The 21,698-nt window shown below is 32.4% G+C and overlaps 3 protein-coding genes across 3 annotated transcripts; 2 read left to right on the top strand and 1 right to left on the bottom strand.

Moving 5' to 3' along the window:
* The first annotated feature begins 1,561 nt into the window (after positions 1 to 1,561).
* LOC112763899 (uncharacterized) lies at positions 1,562 to 3,974 on the top strand. Its single transcript, XM_025809445.3, has 3 exons — positions 1,562 to 1,818; positions 2,162 to 2,583; positions 3,318 to 3,974. The coding sequence occupies exons 1-3, from the start codon at positions 1,564 to 1,566 to the stop codon at positions 3,757 to 3,759; spliced, it is 1,119 nt and encodes a 372-aa protein (XP_025665230.1). The 5' UTR covers positions 1,562 to 1,563; the 3' UTR covers positions 3,760 to 3,974.
* An 80-nt stretch (positions 3,975 to 4,054) lies between these two features.
* On the bottom strand, positions 4,055 to 9,571 carry LOC112764215 (aldehyde dehydrogenase family 3 member H1). The gene is made up of 10 exons (XM_025809767.3): positions 8,895 to 9,571; positions 6,569 to 6,637; positions 6,355 to 6,451; positions 6,050 to 6,256; positions 5,824 to 5,939; positions 5,615 to 5,719; positions 5,275 to 5,447; positions 5,085 to 5,175; positions 4,795 to 4,944; positions 4,055 to 4,440 (listed from the first exon to the last, which is right to left on the bottom strand). Exons 1-10 carry the CDS (start codon positions 9,114 to 9,116, stop codon positions 4,198 to 4,200), a joined length of 1,473 nt encoding a protein of 490 aa, XP_025665552.1. The 5' UTR covers positions 9,117 to 9,571; the 3' UTR covers positions 4,055 to 4,197.
* Positions 9,572 to 18,140: 8,569 nt separating this feature from the next.
* Positions 18,141 to 19,338, top strand: LOC114925665 (uncharacterized). The gene is made up of 3 exons (XM_029294317.1): positions 18,141 to 18,803; positions 18,884 to 18,924; positions 19,278 to 19,338. The coding sequence occupies exons 1-3, from the start codon at positions 18,141 to 18,143 to the stop codon at positions 19,336 to 19,338; spliced, it is 765 nt and encodes a 254-aa protein (XP_029150150.1).
* The last annotated feature ends 2,360 nt before the right edge of the window (positions 19,339 to 21,698 follow it).

Below are 21,698 nucleotides of genomic sequence, written 5' to 3'. Positions count from 1 at the left end.
TAGATTGGAGAAAAAAATTAATTAAGAGATATTTAAACCTCTAAACTTGACAATTTGTTATTTTCCCTCATATTTGAGAAATTAAAAATTTTAGTTTCTTCCAAAAAGTTATAATATGTGCAAATGAGACTAAATGAGTTCATATCTTATTGCATAAAAAAAGTACAATAATTTCATTTCATTCGATTTCAATTCACATCCTCTTATTTATTTTAGTTTTTATAATTAGTGTATATAGCACTACTGTAAAACATAGTATTGTCAATAATAAAAAATTAATTATTTGAATAATATTTTAAATAATTTTAGTTAAATCCAAATAATATTTATTTTTTATTATATTATATTGGACAAAAATATCTAACCACAATTTATATTAATACTAATGTAATTTTAATTAAAATTGATTTACAAAAACACATTGATTTAACCAATGTATATAATTCTAGATACAACAATGTATATATCAAAATCAGTTATCAAAATTAATTACTAATATAAAATAGGATAAAACACATAGATAAAAGAAATAGCATCTAATATTACATAAATATCTTAAAACTAAAACGTTATATGCATGTCTTATTTTTTCAATGTTTATATGTAAGTCGAAACCACCTAATTCGATTTACTATGAATTGGGACCTCACTTTTCTCTCTTCAAAGAATATTGGAAGAAAATGGAAAGAATGTGTGAAAATGTAATTTAAAACAACAAAATTTTGAATTGTATATATAGGTATAGAAGTAATAAATTGAAGCCACCCAATTTGATTTATTATGGACTGGAATTCAAAGTCTCCTGTTTCGATTTAGTAACGTTTTTTCCTACTCATTCGAAATTGTATATCTCTATTTACCTTTTTGCATACTAATTTGAATCTTACCGATTCAATTCACCATGAAAAGTCCTAAATTGAATTTTCCTGGTTTAATTTACATAGAAACACTAATAAGACATGCAAGTAACATTTTCGATTTCAAGACATTCGTGTAATATTAGATGTCATTTCTTTTATTTATGTGTTTTACTTTTATCTTACAAAATATATGTTAACAGAATATAAAATACATATTAATAATGAGTTAAACATATATATATATATATATATATATATATATATATATATATATATATATATATATATATATATACACAAATATACTAATTAATTTTAATATATAAATAATATTTTTATTTTAAATATAATACGTAATAAAATTTCAAAATGTTGGAAAAGAAATTCATCAGATAAAAAATTGAAAAAGGGTAGAAGATTGTATGCTCATCGTGGATGGGTTACGTTGAAGTTAATTAGATGAAATGAACGCGGTAATTTAATTCTACAACTACGGTTAGTAGTCAAATCCCATCCCAAATCAAATGTGATCTGTAAGTTGACCCCACAAAAAAATCTGAGCTGTATGTTTTAAACACCGGGAAAAGTATTTAATAAAACAAGAAAAATTAAATAAAGTCTTTGCTTTGCTAATAACAGATGGAAGTAGCTAATAAAAGCCTCTATATATATATAAACAGGCACCACCAATATTTGGGTTTCCATGCATTCGTTCACCTCTCTTTGTGGACGTTGTTACTCTTACCCGTATTCTCTTCTACCTCCCTCTCTTTCTTTCTTTCTTTTTCTCCTTCTTCTCATGGTGGAAGCTTCCTGCGTCGTTGGCTTAGATTCCCTTCGTAAATTATGCAAAGCCTACAAATCAATCTTCAAAAGATGGTTACGTCGTAAGAAGCAACGATTTTCATCCTCAACGAGAAAATACAACCAACAATCTCACAACCATCTTCATCATCAGGTAATCACACAAATAGGGTTATCAAATATGTGATGATATATTAATACTAATACATAAAGATTTAGTTTAGCAATATGTTACCAAAACGTCTTCATAATAATCTAGGTTTTCCATGATTAATTAGCTTCATTTTGCAGCTGATTTAATATGAAAATTCATGTGCAGTTATTTTTGTCTGAAATTGATAGTTAAAAATTATTAGATTATAATTTAGTCAAATATCAAATTATTTAACGACTCTCGATAATTAATTTTATACGAAGCCAATTGCACCTGAATTTCTACTTAAATGGATTTAGAAATAGACACGTCAATGAAAAATCTATTTTGATCCTTGCAACAGAAACATTTTGATGAAGCTAGCGAAGCGGGTGCCTGCTTCAATGGAAACAATGACAATTTCAGATCGAATAACGACGATGGTTCTAGAAACAACAATAATGGTCCATCAACGAGTTCAAGAAGATTATCAAGCTTGCATTCACAAAGACATAGGGCTAGCAGAAGCTGTGAATCCATACCCGCATCACTGTTATGGAGCAAAAATGGCAGCGGTTGCAACAGTTTCAACCTACCGCCGCCGCAACTCTCGAGAAGCTCGAGTGCTCGGAAGAGCTTCTCTTCTACAATCATGTATTCCAGTTCATCGTCTGCGATGCTAAAACCGCAACCCATCGAGATGACGGTTGAGTGCACCCTTGAGGAGTTGTGCCATGGATGCATTAAGAAGTTCAAGATCAAAAGAGATGTCATCACTCCTAATGGGTTAGTATTTGTATTTCTTCTTTCCAATCTTTCCTCCTCTTTCTAAGTTTTACAATACTAAGTATTGCATTTTGTTAAAAACTATTAGAATATAACAAGAAATTCATATATTTATTTTCTCAGTTTAATTTTTCAAAAAAGTATTATGACATAGTATTACTGTATGAGAGCTTTATAACCTTTTTGTGATGGGATATTAAAATATGGTAGACATTCACATGTAATTGTCTCTTTATGTGAAGTTAATTTTAATAATTATTAAATAATTTGATAAATTTAACTAAATTATTATCTGATATTCTTAATAATCAATCAATTTTACATGAAAATAACGGTACTTAAATAGTTAACTTAAATTTGTTGGGACGTAACTTCATGATAAAAGCTATATAATTTATTAAGAAAATTTCTTTAGTTTAATGAAAGCAACAAAATGTTAGTTCTATTAAAATAAAAAAATAATTATTTAAACAACCAAAAAATAAATAAATAAATAATTATAATGTGAATTTCACTTGTTTATTTTTCCTTTGCAGAATCTATATATCATATGTAACAATTGTAACATTCAATGGTTTTAACTACTTAACACTTGAAGAACTTCTAAAATGCAGTTAAAATAATAACTACAGTGGAACTATAAAGTATGTAACGAGTTTTACCACTTTGATAATTTATCGAATAAATCCTATCCCTCATAAATGATAAATCCTCTTGATTTTGATGGTGTATAGGGAAATGTCTCAAGAAGAAGAGATCGTAACGTTAAATGTGGAGCCAGGATGGAGGACTGGTACAAAAATTACATTTGAAAGTTCCGGAAATGTTAGAGCTGGTTTATACCGAGAAGACGTAATATTTTCTATATGGGAGAAAAAGCACCAATTATTCCGAAGAGAAGGTGATGATTTGGAATTGGTGCTTGAAATTCCTTTAGTAAAAGCACTCAGTGGAGGCATAATACCGATCCCATTATTGGGTGGAGAAGAGATGAACGTGAGTTTTGAAGAAGATATCATATTCCCTGGTTTTGAGAAAGTAATCTCTGGCCAGGGCATGCCAATTTTCAATGATCCAGACAAGAGAGGAGACTTGAGAATTAAGTTTCTTGTTGAGTTTCCAACATATCTCACTGATCAACAACGGGCTGAGGTTGTTAGCATATTACAAGAGTAGTCTTCATTCTCAATAGCAGTTGGAGTTTTTTTTTTTTTTAATTCATTTTCATTCATTCATTTTATTTATTTATTTGTTTGTTTATCCGTATTATTGAATAGATTAAGTTTTCATTCATCAGGTAGGTTAAGATTTGAGAATGAGAAAGATGTACATTTGTAACGTTGCAGATTAATTGTTAATTAAAGTTGTAGAAAAGAAACCAATTTAATTTATCTGCTTGCATTGTTTACAATTTCAATTTTGATTATGGTCAAGTTCATGCAGGAGTTCAGAAAAACACAAAAAAAAAATATTTGCTATCTCAAGCACAAGCCTTGCTTATTGATTTTCTCATTAAACAAAACAAAGAAAAGAATATCACACATTCTTAATACACAAGGAGGCGAATTAGAAATAAAGTAAAAAAAAAAAAAAACGTTAATATGACAAACCAAATTAAGCCTTGGAGGACCATCCCAAAAGAGCAGCAATTATGCTAAGAATACCACCACTAACGAGTGCCTTCATCACCCTCTGTTTTGTTTCTGTGTATGGAGGATACCTTAGTGATGCATCTCCACCAAAACCACGATAAAGAACTGCTTTCTTGTGAGTAAACGCTTCAAAGGAGAACCTTCCATGGTATGAACCTGTTCCACTGTCTCCTACTCCCCCAAATGGCAACGTGGGAACAATAAGCTGCACCAGGAAAAGAGAACAAAACAGAGATGAACAATATTCTCACTTCATATTAATATTTGCATATTTTAGGAATACATAGAAAATGAGTGATTATAAATATTCTTCATATATGGATGCATCCTCAATCTTCTTAGCTGAGATGCTTAAATATTTTGGTGGAGTGAAACATAAACATTTTATGAGAGTGATCTTTAGAAACATTATTAGAAGGTTATATTATATCATGATTCTTCTTCATTTAAAATCGAAATAAGGGTAACCCTCCAACTCTGAATGGTTATTTAGTTCTTAGCACACACACACATGCATTGATTGAAGAGATTATAAAAAAAAGGGACAAATGAACATTACATGTAAGGCAATGTCATTGACAAGCATGCCCCCTGCAGAAACATTCTTCACAAACTGCTCCTTCAGCTTCTTGTTGTTTGTAAATATATATGCAGCCAGAGGCTTTGTTCTTGAATTGATCAGATCAAAACTTTCTTCCAATTTATTCACCTGTTACACAAAAATCATCTATCATCATTATTGATCTTCCAAAGAAGCACATATCAATTACTATTGCAGATTGATAACAAATTGCAAAAACAATGTCATATAAAACAGTTATTTAGGTGCCTTGATTAAATTATTCCTACCGTGATGATGGGAAGCAATGGACCAAATATCTCCTCACCCATGATCAGAGAATCATGTGGAACATCCAATAGTAAAGTGGGAGAAATCCTCCTGAAATTAAAGTGATACAAGAGAATGATGGTGTCAATATATAGTACAATTTCACAGATGCTATGAAGTTAAAGTAAAAAATGCAAAATGGGTACTTACAATTTGCTTTCATCCTTTTCGCCTCCATGAATAATCTTGTCGGAAACCTTCTCATCGTCCAAAAGCTTCGCTACGCGAGCAAAGTGGTTGTGATTCACAATTCTGGATATATCTTTTGATTCCAACGGATTCTTTCCAAAGAAGTTCTCCAACTCAGTCTTAAGAGAATCCACCTAGAAATAAGAAGCACAAAACACAATAAGCTATGACAATATCATCTTAAATCATCATTCTAAACCTCCATCTAAGTTTTAAACAATGAATATTTTGGCTTCTCTTTTATTATTTCAAGATAATAAAAGCATTCAAATAATACTTTATTTCGAAGAATAAATCATACCAACTTGGGAGCAAAGTCTTTTGTTGTAATAACATAATCTGGAGAAACACAAGCTTGTCCATTGTTGAGTCCCCACTTGCCAGAAATTAAGCGTCTAGCTGCTACCTAGTAAGATACAAATTAAGTTTGAATCAAGAATGAGATTCAAGAAGGCCTAAATGATAGAATGTTACTGAAGAAAGATCAAAATCATGGCCAATGGTCAATACCTGTAAATTGACATCTGAATCAACAACTGCTGGACATTTTCCTCCAAGCTCCAGAACAACAGGTGTAAGGTGTTTTGCAGCAGCAGCCATGACTATGCGTCCCACTCTTCCATTACCTACAAATTCAATAATTGATTATGACTTTTTATCCATGCAGAAACTCGGATACTGCAACATTCTTACTTCATCCAAGGAAATTGGAATAATGACGGGAGAAATGAAGAACCTGTGTAGAAAATCTTGTCCCACTTTTGATCCAAGAGTGCAGTTGTTTCATCAACTGCTCCTTCAACAACTCTAACACATGAGTTATCCATGTACTCTGCTAACAGTTTAGCCATCAGTGATGAAGTTGCTGGAGCAATCTCTGATGGTTTTAGAACCACAGCATTACCAGCTGCAATGGCTCCAACCACTGGATCAAGAGACAGCACTGGAAAAAAGAAGATAAAATATATAACTAATATGTAATCGTCATATAGGTTGTTAGGATCAAACATATCAAACAAGTTCAACTGAATAATAACTTACAAATTGGATAGTTCCATGCAGAAATGACCAACACAACCCCAAGTGGTTCAGGTACTATTTCAGCTGAAGAAGGAAATGTTGATATTGAAGTTTTGACCTGAATTAAAAAGGAGAAAGGAAATTCATGTCATAAATTAAATAAACTCTGTAACCAATAAGGCATATTAATAATCAGTATCCATGTCAATTCTGATGTGCTAATGAGGTAAAATACCTTCTCTGGCTTCATCCATTGTTTCAATTCCTTCAATATGACTTCACATGAGTTTTTAAACATTCCAATCTGAAAAAATAAGCAGGGAAATTAGGATTTTCCTCCACATTTGTTTCTGTCAAGAGTTTCAAAATATGTTTGCTTTAGTAGCAACTGTCGCAAGTTGAAGCTAACATTTAACAAAGATTTTAGCATCTTGATTACAATAGATTAGTGTCCTTTTCCAATTACTGCAAAATCACACGTGTAATTTGTGTAAAAACTAAAACTCACACGACATATTCGTGTGAATATTATAGAAAAATCCATCCTCTCGTTTGTCATGGTTTTACCTTTATATTAAAATAAAAATAACATTTTAAAATTAAAAAAAAAAAAACCCTTATCGTGAAAGGTTGACCGAAGTGCTAAAACTCGATCAGGCCACACGCTTACAAATACTCAAATAAGAATCAAGCAACATACAATTTAACAAAAATCCAAAAAATTATTACAGGCTGGGCTTTAGAATTATTAATTCGCTCAAATTACTTTGTTTGCAACTTGATTGGGTTGAGAAATTAACCCAATTTATTATTAAACTGATGGACTAGTTAGTCACTGTTGGACTTGAACCAGAGAACAGACTTCAAATTTTGGACCTTTAGCTTTCAAGTGTATATTGGATTTAGCTAATTGGATTTTTAAGTTTGAATTTTTTTTTTTCACATAAAATAGTGTAATACGTTATACGTTTGAATCTAATACGAGTCCTACCAGCTGCAACGAGAAGAAAAAATTGGTAAATATGTGAGGAATGTGTAGGTGTGTATTGTGTACCTAGAATTGGGGGTTGTCCAATCCACCGACAAAAAAAAAACCAAAAATGTAGAAAGAATTAAAATATTTTTGAATTAACGAAGGTAAGATAGAATTAATGAAATTCACGTCATGCACCGATTTGATTTCTGATGTTTCAACTGTATTGCTGTCATCTTCAGATTGAACTCCAGACACTTAGGCTATGTTTGGTTGGAAGGAAATAAATAAAAAAGAAGAAAATAAAAAGGAAAGAAAAAAAATTGAGTAGATTTTTATTTTTTTAGTTGTGTTTGGATGAAAGAAAAATAAGAAAAGAAGAAATGTTATAAAAAAATAATTTTACTCTTATATTATAAAATATATTGAAAAAAGTGAATGAATAGTATTGAAAGTAGAGAAAGAAAAATTAGTAGTTTTCAATCAAACAAATGAACAATGAAAAATAATCATTTTTTTTTTCTATTTTTCCTTCAAACAAACATTGATTTTATAGGTGGGATTAAGAATAAATATGAAAAAGAAATTATTCAAAAGTAGAAGAATCACACTTTACTCTCTAAAGTAAAATTCAAACTTTAGAGAATCCAAATCCTTAAAGATTTAGTATAGAATTAATATGAACGTATATGAATTAAAAAATTTTGCCTTAACACAGTCTTATACTTGATGAAATCATCAACCCTCAAAAGAAAAGCTATTGAAATAATGCTTTAATAATGTTGAACATTTATTAATTTTGTCAATTCTTAATTTTATATATTCTGAAGAGTAATCATGGTTATACTTTACCTTTAAGAAAACAAACCAGCATATTTTAAAAAAAAAGTATACGTATATTTATAATTTTGTCAATTCTTAATTTTATATATTTGCCAAGATTTTTTCCTTGTAATTTCAGTTTCTAAAAATACATACATCGTGCTTGAAATTCATAGTAATATATTTAAAATAGTTATAACTAACATGAATTAAGCCGGTAAAAATGATTTTATTTATTTATTTATTTATTTATTTTTGAGTAGAATATACAAGATATATTAAGTGGAAGAGTCATTTATTGCAAATCTAACATTCATGCATCGACAATGGAATATTTTAACTAAATAATACACACGCAGACAAATATCATTCAAGAACTGAGAGTTCATCTTCTACCAACCAGAGACCAATGATTATTTAATTTATTCTCTCCCCTATCTCAATTCAGAAAGCAAGAACAACACTTCCCAAATTTTAATTAAGGGGGAGGAGGGGGACTAGAATGCAAAAGATAGAAGTTTCAGAAGTAACTATGAAAAAAAATTAATTTTAATATATTAATTGTATAAAATATTTTATATATTCGTGTGAAAAATTATATTTATTTTTATAAATAATTATTTTAATAATTAATATAAAATTAATTATTTTTATTAATATATTTTTACTAATTAAATACACGTATAAAATTATTTTATTAATATAGAGAGAGAATGCGTAAAGAAAATTGAGGAGAAGGGAGAGAGAGGAAAGTGAAAAGATTGACCTCGTAGACGACGGTTTCGAGCGGTGGCTTGGCGAGGTCGGAGAGAAGAGCATCGATGATCTGTTTCTCGTTGTCAGTCACCATCTTCAGCAGTGCCTTCACCTGCGACACTCTCCACTCGTAGCTTCTAGTCTTTCCAGAACCGAAGCTCCCTCTCAGCTCCTTCATCATCATCGACGCCGCTTCTCCGTCAAACACAACCTTCTTCTGCAACGACTCCATATTCAACGGTCGATCTCTTTTCTTCAATTGGTCCTCGCTCTTTTCTTTTGTTTTCAATTTGATTTAATTTCGCTGACGTCAGAAATAGAGTTGTTTCTTAAATCTGTTGGGAGAGAAGTGGCGTGGTAAGGACTCGAATTTATAGGGTGAAGACGTGAACGTTATGTCTTATAGTTTTGGCGGTGGCCGGTGATGATGGTCAGAACGGGTGGCCTTACACACGCAAAATCTTTTTTGGCCTCTTCGCCGTATTTTAAAATGCTTTTATATATTTAAAGATAATAAGATATAAATAAATTTGATTTGCGTGATTTGAACACTTGCATCATGTTAACGTAAGAGTGCGCTAATCAAAACATTATTATGCCATGTAAGTCAAATTATCTCTAATTGACAAGGTGTTATGTGAGGATTTGTACAAATATATAGTAATGTATTGACATGTTAGTGAATATAATGCATTTAGTTTGACCTATTTTCATTAAGTATCTCAAAAACGTCAAAATTTAATTGGACGTTAGTATAAATTTTTATTATAATGTTATATTTTTTTTTTAACCAAAGATAGGAAATTCGAACCTACAACCTCTTAATTGAGTACGAGAAGATTATGCTATTTGAACTATAACTCATTGGCTATTATAATGTTATATATTAGTGAATAATAAATATTTTATTATTAGAAAAAATAGTTTATATTATGTCTTCCATTTAGATACTTTTTCAATCATCGATTAAATTGTAAACTCTACCTAATTTATTTATTTCATGTTTTTCATCCTTAAATTTAAATTGATATTTTAAAATATGGCTTAACTATCTTGTAATTTTGTATTTTTATTCTATACAACGTAACATTAAAGAAAAAAAGGGTCCTTTTTCCCAAAAATCGCTACAGTTATTTTCACTCAACTTATACGATTATCTGAAAAAGACATTCAATAATGAACACTAATTTTCCTGGAGAAAAAGACTACTTTATACAAATTTGTCAATTTCCTCTAAGGAAAAAGGTTTTTTTTTCCTATATAACATTCAATGCCTAATCAATTATAATTTGAAAATTAGAGCTTTCAAAATCAAATTATTCATATACATACTATCTTGTATGTATCTATCTTATAGTCTATTCTAATCTATCTGAAGAGATAATAAAATATGGTCGAAAAATAGTGTTTATAAAATATTTTATGCATATTTTTTATTGTATAAAAGATAAATATTTTTTATTTTAAATTAATTTAAATACTAAAAAGGAAAAATATACAAATATATAATATTTCTCAAATTAGTAAAAACAAAGAAAGGTATATAGGTGCAGTTGAAGTTGAGTTAAAAGTCGTTAGATGATAATATCATTAAACGGCTCTTAACTATCAATTTTATATACGAAGACATCTATATATAAATTTTTATTTACACATAATCTCGAAGAAAAAATAAAAATCTTTTATCCTTTGTCGTTTTGTGAGGTTTTTCACAACTATCTACCTGGGGGGGTCAAGGATTGTTTGCCAACCACGACGGTGGCCCATTCTGTTTGGCTTCCCATTTTTGGTTTTCATTAAAAATTAAAGTAAATAACGATGTTTTCCTAGTCTGAACCTCTTTGAAGAAACTTGGCGCATTCCGAGTGGGGATCACCAATTCACCATCCATCCCTCTCAATAATTCAGAGTTTGGAATCTTGCACAACTAGATCACTAATCACATGTGTGTGTTTTTAAACAGAGTACGAGATAAGGAGCTGTCTTCTCCAGAAAACTTCATTTGAACTTCAAGAAACCAAGATATATAGATACTTCGTTATCACTTATTGGGAATTTTTAAAACCAATCCAAGTACAATTATTGGCTCCATTTTTATTATCTCTATTAAAAATAAAAAATACAAGAACTTTGTTCTTTATGTCATATCTTTGTGTCTGATGGATAGTTTACTAATCTATTTATGTAATAACTATAGATTAACAATAAATTCTTAAATAGAGTTTAGATCTAAGAAAAATTAGTCTTTAATTTGTTAGATTGATAAATACGGTAAAAAGAAAATATGAATATGAATTGTTAGATAGATTTATGTACTAACCGTTTAATACTTTCATTGTTGAGTAAATATGTAGCTTTTATATTCGATTCTCTACCCATTTTTGTTATTTTAAAAAATAATTTGTCAGACGACTGCTCTCTCGGTTGTTTAGAAAGTGATTAACTCTTTTATAATAATATTTTAAAAATAAAAAGTGAAATTATATTTAATTTAATTTTTAATTAAATTTATGCCTATGAAAGTTGCTTATGATATGATGGCATACTCGCTACAACCAACAGAACTTGTCCTTTTAACTGTGTTGGCTTTATCATATCATCATGTTTAAGACTTTTCTGAATCACTCCCAAATTTGAAAGGAAAGTAGTGATAAGAGGCGTTTTCATATATATATATATATAATAATAATAATTTTTTGTCTTTGGAAAAATAGACTAAATGTTTTAAGTATTTTATTTTTGTAAGTCACAAAGTGATAAGTAATTGATTTTGGATTTTAGATTTTAGATATTATTATGTATTATTGGATCTCAGATTTTATGATTAGTATATATGATAAAATATTTTTTTGTATTTAAATATTTAATGATTAAGACCTGATTAAATTATATATGCATCTTATAAAAAAGATTTACATATTCATCTAATTTATTTGTTGACTAATAAATTCATCATGAGCTATTTTTAAGTACTAAATTCTTTATATAAATATTATCTCTTCTAATTACTAGACTCATACGATAACTATAAACTCAAAATAAGTATATATTTATCTTCTATTTAGTATTTCAAATCTCTGGTATTAAATCCCTAATATCTAACACATGGTGCCCACTCCTTATTAAGGATGGCCATATTCACATTGCACATACAACACAGCAGCCATTCAATAATAATTAAGTTCAACTTCTTTAGTCTTTTCATTCATGCATCTTCATTCCCTATACTGCCAATTAATCACTATTGTTTCTTATTTCAATAGTTAGAAATTTTTCTTCTTCTTATTTTTTTGTTTCTTCAACCACCATTATTGACTCTTAATAGCTAAAGAGTTTCCCTGATGTTTTTCTTCTTTTTCTTAACACACATTACTATATACATAAATTACAAATATAATTCAGAATTTTGTTAATTTCAACACATATGAAAAATTTACTTATCTTATAATAAAATTTATTAAAAAATTAGTTGTTTACATATTAAATTTTTTTATTAGAAATAGCAAAAGAATTAATTTGTCTCATAATTCTCAAAAACTTTAAAAATAATAAATATTTGTTTAGTATCAACATGTCCAATAATCTAAAATGCATTAAGAACTAATTTAAATATGAATTTAGTTTAAGGTATATTTTAAAAATATAATAATAGAATTTTTAAGTTTTTGATATATTTATTGTATTGAAATATAAAAAAAAATCTCTTTTCAATAATTTTTGGTAAATTTCTTTTTAGAATTTAATTTTAATGAATTAATTTTTTACAAAGAGAAGAAAGCATGGAACTAAAATAAAGACAAATAAAATTAATTTATATATATTCTAAATAATACAAAAGGTCTTTTTAAATTGTCTTATCCCTTAAAAATAAAAATTTTATTAAGTAATAGATTTATTCTTCAATAAAAAATATTTTAAAATTATCTTTATAATTCTCCGCCCATTATTTTAGGTTACCAAAAAGATTTACATATTTTTTTTAATTTATTAAAAAAATCTCCCTCCAAAAAAAAAAGAGAGAGAAATTGATAGGGTTATATTTTTGTTCCTATTAGTCTTTTTTTTTTGTGCAAATCAAAAGGAGATATATACTTACAAAAAAAATTAATAGATTATTTCGTTCTTAATAATCATTTATTTAATCAATAGATACGAGCATACTTTAAATTAGAATTGGGGAGAACTGTCTTCTCTTTTCTACCAACTTTAAGTTCCAATTAATATTTTTTATTTAGATTATGTAAAAATGTTTCTTTTGACAATTTACATATAATTCGTAGCACAAATAGATATCTTAAAGAAAAATTATTTTTTTATGATTACCAACGAAATTATAACATAAAATAAGAATTCATAAAAAAAAACTCCGAAAAGATAGTAGAGTAAAAATTTGTATGATAAAATAGAATTCATATCATAAAATCATTAAAATGAACAAAGCATGGTTCAATAAAAAAAAGATTAATTCTTTGCTATAAATTAATTTTTTTTTTACAAGACAACAATCAAAATTTGATTGTCATAACTTTTGTTTTCGAACAAAACATCAATTTACATTTGATTTATGTTTCAATTTCAATTTGACTTCACTTAAACAATAACTCTAATTTTTTTAGTATAAAACATTTTACATATTCATTCAATCGCATCTAAAACGTTTTGGATAATTATTCATGCATCTCAATATAAACCGTAGTTATTTTTATTACGTGAGATTATATAATTAAATACAAAAATAAAATTGTTTTACACTCACCGTATATCAAAATTAAATATATTATTTATTGTGTGTTTAAAATATATGTTTTAGGAAGACCTTTTAAATATTTACTCTTAATTTTTTTGTCCCAATTTTCAAACACTACTCTAAAGTCTAAACCTATAATTAAGGCTCGCTTTATCCCCTTATCGTGCTTTTTTATCTACTACAGACTACAGCCTGTAGGCTCATTAATTTGTCTTAAAGAATGCATAATCATATCACATTAAAATCTTATTTTGTTAATAGGATTATGATGTATAATTTAATTTTGATGCACCCATTGTTAGTATAAAATAGTTTTATATATGTATCTAATTACATAATGTCACATTATAAAAAATAATTATTATTTTTATTGACCGTATGAATACAGACGAATGTGATTGCACGATAATATAAAACAATTGTATAAAATATTTTACACTATCAGTACATCAAAAATAAACACTATTATGTATGTGAAAGTTTATTTTATATGCCACCAAGTTGCATTTGTTTAATTTGCTGTGATAAAAGTGTATGTGTATGTAGATATTTGTGGCAAAACTTGAGGAGCGTTTCTGGTCAAGATTAGATGAGTGCATGTATGTTTGGGTACGGTTGGTAGCGTTTGGGAAACTGAATCTATCACTAGTGTTATAGTTTGGTTTTTGTTTTGATGATAATTATTTTTTTGCAACTTCCTCTCTTCTTTTCTTTTCCTAGCTTCAATAATGGTAACACCAGTAGTAGCAGTATGTATTGTACCGAACTCTACTACCTGCATGTGAGCTTGTGTTTGTCTTTTTGCTTTTTAATGATAAGATAGAAGTTTAAGAATGGGTGTAAACGGAACGGATCTATTCAGATTTGGGCAAATATATATAGGATCCGATTTGTGTTTAGCATGTTGGATCAACTTGGATTGAATTTTAGCTCTTTTTTATGGGTGATTTTGATGATTTGTTTTATTTTTTGAAACTTAATACTAAATTGTTAATTTTTTTTTTATATTATTATAAACGGTTGGTACAAAAACATGAATATTTTTTGACAAGAGAGCGTTTTGATTGTCAATGAGTAATAGTTCAAATGGCATAGTTTCTCCATACTCAATTAAGAGGTTGCGGGTTCGAGTCTCATATCTTTGGTAAAAAAAAAAAGAAAAAAGAAGAGAGCGTTTCGATTACCAATAATTTCGACTACAAAAAGTAAATACAGATAAATTGAAGTTAAAGAAAAATGGTACAAGGATAGTCGAAATCGAAAGACAGTTACTTCCTTTTTTTAAGCATCAAGGCTTGCTATTTGACCTTTAGGATAAATATAATGGAGAATATAGGTACTAAATTTAAGGAGTAAGCTAAAGAAAACGTGGAATTTGAAGACCAAAGAAGACGTGGGTGTCAAAATTTAGGAGACAAGATTCTTCATGGTCAAAAGTAAGGTTATGGCTGAGAAAAAAAAGGAGTAAGATAGTGGACAAACATGTTTCATGACAAGCCTATGGTTTATAAATAGTAGAAATTTAGAAGAAGTGAGGGACTTCAACTAATAATACTAGATCATCACGTAAACTCACAAAATTTCCAATTCCAGCGACGCAACGGAAAAATGGAGTATAAGTGTATGTGAGTACATTTTCTTTTAGAGTAAAGTGTTGTTTTTGTCCCCAACGTTTGGGGTAAATCCTAAAACTGTCCCTAACGTTTCATCCGTCCTATTTTTGTCCCCAACGTTCCTAAATTGATTCAATGTTACCCCACCGTTAATTCCACTCACGGAACAGTAACGGAGATGCCTACGTGGACGCGAGGCGTTAGTAACCCCAAACGTGTGTATTGACTGGGGGTTCACTTCGCGCGTAATGTTTTCTTTGACCATACGAAACGCTTGCAGTTTAAGGAAAACGAAACACTTCACATTCCACCCACACCTCCTGAACCCTACTGATTATTGCTCCTCTGTTCTTCGCGCTCGATTAGGAAGGAAGAAGACATATTGAAGCGAGTTGGTGGTTGTGTGCTACCTACACACGAGAGCGTTGCCTCGTGTTGGTAGTTCTGAAAACTTCGAAACGGCACAGAGCGAAAAGGTATGTGCAATGTATGTATGATTTTCGTTTGGCCTGAATAGTTCATGCAAGTGAAAATGTTAATGCATAGGGTTTCTGAGATTGCAATGTTATTGCTCTTAGGGTTTGGGGTTGTTGATGTTAGTAGAGTCTTTTGAACCTGTGTTTCTGTACATTGATTACCGTTGTTTTATGGTTTGTGTCATAGGAACAGAAGCGGAAGAGATGAGTCATTTTAGTGTTAAAATTTATCACCAGGGGATGTTTCGGCTTCAAGGAGGTACTGTTAGGTATTTGGGTGGGGAGACGTCCATCGTAGACTACTGTGATGAGGATGAATGGAGTTTGATTGAGGTGTATGAAATAGTGAGTAGACAGGGGTATTTGAAGAAGGATATTGCTGCGATGTGGTATAAAGCTGAGAATGCTGTGTTAGAGGACGGTTTGACCATGCTTAAAACCGACAAAGATGCAATGGATATGGCAAGAATTGGAGTAAAGGATGACATGGTTGAGGTGTATGTTGTGCACAAGACAAGTGAGGTGGGAGAAGTTGTGCAACCTGGGCAACTTACTGCTCCTGCTGAAGAAGGTGATCAAGCTGGGCCTGGCCCAATTGTTGTGTATGATGGCCCTGGTGTTGGGTCAAAGGCAGCTACTGATGGGCCAACTGATGGGCCTACTGATGGGCCTAATGATGGGCCTACTGAAGTGGAAGAGGTTGGGTCTATGAGTGAGGGATCCTGTGAGGTTGTTAAGAGTGATGATGCTGTTGAAGAAGATGAGGAGTGGAGTGAGACATCTGAAGATAATGACTATGAACCCAGGGGGAGTGAAAGCTCATGGACTTCTGATTCGATTGCTGGGAATGCATCAACTCACAGCCTTGGTAGTCTTGATTTTGGTGACAGTGATGATGAGAGGGAGGGAGCTGAAGGCTTAGTTGATGTGAACATCACAGAAGAGGGAGAAAAAGAGTCTGCACCCAATCAGTCTCATGGTCAATCATCACAACCAGCTGCACAAAATCTTGGTAAGGAAAAAGTTGTAGGGGGTTTTGGTGATGAGGATACAGGTTATAACAGTGAGGAGTTTCTGGATACTCCATTCAGTGATGATGAGGATGGCCCGGGAAAGAGGTATCCCATACACAGGCCGTTGAAGAACATGAGTGAATACACTTGGGAGGTGGGAACTTTGTATGTGTCAAGGGAGGAGTTCAAAGACTGTGCCACTGCATATGCTGTCAGCAGTGGCAGGGGTTTAAGATTCACAAAGGTGGATCTGAAGAGGGTTAAGGTGGAATGTGTGGAGGGATGTGATTGGTATGCATACTGTGGAAAGATGAAGCATGAGCGTAGTTGGCAGTTGAAGAGCTGCAACAACAAGCACAATTGCTCTAGGGAGCTGAAGATTGGAATCATGCATGCAAGGTGGTTGAGTAAGGTTTTCTTGAACAAAATTGCTGAGAACCCAAAGATTAAGTTAACCACACTAATGAGAAAAGCATACACAAAATGGAATGTGGAGTTGACCAAATCTAAGGCCTCCAAAGTTAGACATTTTGCTCTAGATGAGTTGCAGGGGACATATGTGGAGCAGTACAGAAGATTGTATGACTACTGTCATGAGTTGCTGAGGACCAACCCTGGGTCATCAGCGCATCTGAAGGTTCAGAGGCCTCCTGAATTTGCTTCTGAAAGACCAGTGTCAGGGGTAGATTTAAGGCCCAGGTTTGAGAGGATATATGTGATGTTGGATGCTTGTAGGAGGAGTTTTATGGCTTGTAGGCCAATAATTGGGTTGGACGGCTGTTTTCTGAAAACACCTTATGGAGGTTGGTTACTGACTGCTATGGGTTGGGATCCAAACGATCAAATCTTGCCAATAGCATATGCAGTTGTGGAAGCTGAAACAAAGGACTCGTGGACATGGTTCCTCCAGCACCTGTGTGATGACCTAGGAGTAGACAAAATCAGGACCTGCACCTTCATGTCTGACCAACAGAAGGTACATGTATTTTATTTTGTTTGATACTTAATTACAAGTGTTCTAGTTAATTACATGTGTTTTATGTTATTTGATACTTAATTACAAGTGTTCTAGTTAGCATGTAACATTCATAAGTTTTGTCACAACTTTTCTTATACTCAAAACAGGGGTTGGTGCCAACTTTTGAGGAGCTTCTGCCTGGAGTTGACCACAGATTTTGTGTCAGACATCTGTATGCAAATTTCAAGAAGAGATATCCAGGACTCCAGTTGAAGCTAATGATGTGGAATGCTGCCAAGGCAACTTATCTTCAATAATGGAAAAGGAGGATGAGTGAGATACAGAAGGTGGATCAGGGAGCATACAACTATCTTATGGAGATTCCAACAAAATACTGGTGTCGTCACAGGTTTGAGTGTAGACCTAGGTGTGACACTTTAGTTAACAATATGTGTGAAGTTTTTAATTCTGTTCTGGTTGAGGCTAGGGAGAAGCCAATAGTGACTATGCTAGAGGATATCCGGGTTTACATCATGAAACGTTGTGCTGACAACAGGGACAGAATAGTGCCTTATAATAGAGATGTGTTGCCCAGAATTAGGATTAAGGTAGAAAAACAAGCCGAACTAAGTGGTCAATGGGTGAGTGTGTATGCTGGACGTGATAGATATGAGGTGGTTAGCATTCAGGGGGGTAAGGAAAAATTTGTGGTTGATCTTAGGCATCATGAATGCTCATGTAGAAAGTTTCAACTGTCCGGAATTCCTTGTGCACATGCCATGACATGCATAAGAAAAATGTGTTTCAATGTGGATTCATATGTTGCTGACTACTACAAAAAGACTGCATACATCTCTTGCTACCAGCATGTTATCTACCCAGTCAATGGGCCAAATCTTTGGGACAGAACTCAGTTCGAGGATGTGTTGCCTCCAACTTATAGAAAACCTATTGGGAGGCCAAAGAAGAAGAGAGCAAGAGGTGCTGATGAGCAGGCTACTAGGACTGGACTGTCTCGTGAAGGGCAACAGCAAAAGTGCTCTTACTGTTTGTGCTCTGGCCATAACAAAAGAAGTTGTCCAAAGAAGCGCAAAGTCACACCAAATCCAACTGTAACAAATTTTAATTATGTGTTTATTATGTTTCCTAATTGTGTATTTGGTTATTTATTCTGTTTCTATTTTGTCACCAGGTTAACAATGTTGCTACTTCTACTTCAAAGGGTAGAAACAGGTAAGGAGTCAGAAAAAGTTCCAGATTATCTGCCAAGACAGATTCTGGTAAGGCTGCTGATAGTGGAAGTAGGAAGCAAAGGGGCAGCAACAACAAACCACCCTCACACCCAAAGAGGAAGCCACCTGTGAGCTCCCAACAATCACAAGCTGCTTTGAAAAGGGCCAAAGTGAATTAATCACAGACTGCATCTGCACCAGCCCCAACAACTACAAGGGTACTGCCAAGCCCAGTGAAGAGGGTCACCCAGTCTCAGCTAAGGTTCATGGCCAGGACACCACCAAGAGCATGGAAGAAAGTGGAATGACTTTGTTTCACTTGTTACAATTTTTGTATTTTGCCTTTTGTATCAGCTTAGGAACTATGGTTGTTGGTCTAACTGTTTTCAATTTGGTTTTGCTACTGCTACTATAGTAAAACTGTTTAGCATCTATATTGACTTATATTTCCAGTTCTAAGACATCTACTTAGGAATGTATGTATCTTAAGTTGCTGACTATTGCCTATCTATGCCATATGGTTGATTTTAATGCTTTATGTTTGCTCTATTTTCCTGTTTCATTTAATCATTTCTGCTGACAGTTACCTCCATATTTGTACCATGAGAATGTAAACTAAACACATAAAAGTGGATAACAACAAATTTTCATTCAAAAAATTTCAATCAACAGGTTACATTACACACCAAATTACAGACAACACATTGCCAACACATTACACTAGCCACTATGTTTCTGCAGCCTAACTGCAAAAAGAACCTCCCATTTCTTGTTGATGAAAATTTTTCACACAGCAAAATTATAGCGCATGTCCATCCAATCAGACCAACTGCTACTGCCATTCTCAACATCCTCTCAACTGTTGTCACTTTACCCTTCAAGCATGTGATTCTTCTTTTCAATCGAGGAACTTGTGGCTCTTGCTCCGACTCTGCCCACACAAAGTACTCACACTCTTCTCCAATCTAGGCAAAAACCAAAAGAAAATTCCAATCAAAAAACCAAATAACAGCCATACCCAGATGCAAAGTTTCCTACTTACCCCATAGTTAACACAGCCCCAGAACCTCCGTCCCGGATTTTCTGCCGTTGACGAAGTCGCAAGCACTGGCCTCTCCCCACAGTAACAAGTTCTTCTCCGTCGACGACCTTGGCTGCTGTTTCGACCTGAAACAAAGCTACTACTCGGCGCCTGGGAGCCCTGCGAAGCCATGGACTCAGCAATCAACTTCAACAGAGACGGCGATGGTGAGAAGGAGAAGCTATAGGAGACGCACGATGAAATTAGGGTTTCAACATCCTTTTAAATTAAATTTCCAATTTTTTTTCTCAAATGCTCAGTAACGGTCACCAGGGACAAAGTTTGCCAGAGTGGACAAAGGGATCCACGTAGGCATCTCCGTTAGTGTTCTGTGACTGGAATTAACGGTGGGGTAACATTGCATCATTTTTGGAACGTTGGGGACAAAAATAGGACGAATTAAACGTTAGGGACAATTATAGGACTTACCCCAAACGTTGGGGACAAAAACAACACTTTACTCTTTTCTTTTATTTTCTTTGAGTTTTGTTGTTATTTTGCTTTGATCAATTTTTTTATACTTTCATTGTCTTCTTTGTTTAATTATTTATTTCTTATAATGTTGTTTGTATTTTTTTTTTATAAATTTATCATTAGTAATTTCGACATAAATTATTTTGAAATCATAATTAAGTAATTTTTGAGTCGAACTCATTCTTTTTCAAAAAAGTTGTATCTACTCTCTAATATTAAGATCTTGATAAATCTCAGTTTGACATATTGTGAAAATATACTAAAAATCGAGTGAAACATAAACAATCTTAATTAAAAATAAAATACTAAATCAATTACGGTTTGGTTTAACTTATAAAACCGCTAATTTAAAAACCGCTTAAAAACCGTTGAACCGGCTGAGAATCGACCGGTCAGACCGAACCGAAACCCAGCCGGTTTTGCTGAAACGGTGCCGTTTTGGGTTTCAAATAAAAACAACAAAGGAAAGCGTTCGGCGTTCAGTCTCCTCCTCCTCTCAAACTCACTCTCAAACAAAAAACAAAAGCAGTAGCCTCCACCGCCGCTGCTAGGAAGGAGACACTGCCGCCGTTCGTCGCGCCATCGTCGTTCTTGAGCTCTCCAACCTCTGTTCACTCCAACTCCTCTCAACTCTCACTCTCTTAAACAAAGCTATCTTCCCCCAAAAAGAAACCCTAGCTCACAATAGCTTCCGCCGCCGTCCGTTGCGCTCAGGAGCTTTGTCCTTGTCTGGTCGTCGTCGTCGTGATCCAAGTCTCCAACTCCTCTCCTCATTCACCAATCACAGCTTCTTCCTTGTTCTCCGCGTCTGTCGTCCGGTCTACCTCTGCTCAGCCACGCTTCTGCCGCCGTCCGTCATCGTGCTTGTCGCCTGGTCACCGTCGTCCGTCGCGCTCAACCACTTTTCTTCATACTCTGCCCAGACTGCTCAGATCGAAGAAGGCAATGGCTTCTCTACTCACTGCTAATGCTTTTTTTCTTTTTGTTTTTATTTTTCGTTCAGATATTATATTGATTATTGAATTATTGATTAATTATTGAATGTTTAATTCATTATTGATTAGCTTTGCTCAATGCTGTTGTGATATACTCTGCTGTATTTTGTGCTCTGTTATGTTGTGATTCTGTGTTCAATTAAAATTTTGTTTGAGAACTTAGCTTTGCCATGCTTGATAAATTATGCATTTCTTGAAATCTGATTTTGACAATTTGAGTTGTTT

This window comes from Arachis hypogaea, chromosome 17 (assembly GCF_003086295.3).
Source record: "Arachis hypogaea cultivar Tifrunner chromosome 17, arahy.Tifrunner.gnm2.J5K5, whole genome shotgun sequence".
In the NCBI taxonomy this organism is placed as follows: Eukaryota; Viridiplantae; Streptophyta; class Magnoliopsida; order Fabales; family Fabaceae; genus Arachis; species Arachis hypogaea.
Note: the sequence above shows the minus strand (reverse complement) of the source record. Positions and strands in the feature narration are given on the sequence as shown.

Excerpts from the sequence above, each read along its gene's own strand:
- LOC114925665 (XM_029294317.1), top strand. The coding sequence starts at position 18,141 with ATGTGTGAAGTTTTTAATTCTGTTCTGGTTGAGGCTAGGGAGAAGCCA. Across the intron at positions 18,804-18,883 it reads AAGTCACACCAAATCCAACT|GTTAACAATGTTGCTACTTC; the intron begins GTAACAAATTTT and ends TTTTGTCACCAG. Across the intron at positions 18,925-19,277 it reads ACTTCAAAGGGTAGAAACAG|CTTAGGAACTATGGTTGTTG; the intron begins GTAAGGAGTCAG and ends CTTTTGTATCAG.
- LOC112763899 (XM_025809445.3), top strand. The coding sequence starts at position 1,564 with ATGCATTCGTTCACCTCTCTTTGTGGACGTTGTTACTCTTACCCGTAT. Across the intron at positions 1,819-2,161 it reads ACAACCATCTTCATCATCAG|AAACATTTTGATGAAGCTAG; the intron begins GTAATCACACAA and ends TCCTTGCAACAG. Across the intron at positions 2,584-3,317 it reads GATGTCATCACTCCTAATGG|GGAAATGTCTCAAGAAGAAG; the intron begins GTTAGTATTTGT and ends GATGGTGTATAG.
- LOC112764215 (XM_025809767.3), bottom strand. The coding sequence starts at position 9,116 with ATGGAGTCGTTGCAGAAGAAGGTTGTGTTTGACGGAGAAGCGGCGTCG. Across the intron at positions 6,638-8,894 it reads TCGAAACCGTCGTCTACGAG|ATTGGAATGTTTAAAAACTC; the intron begins GTCAATCTTTTC and ends TTATTTTTTCAG. Across the intron at positions 6,452-6,568 it reads AATGGATGAAGCCAGAGAAG|GTCAAAACTTCAATATCAAC; the intron begins GTATTTTACCTC and ends TTTTTAATTCAG.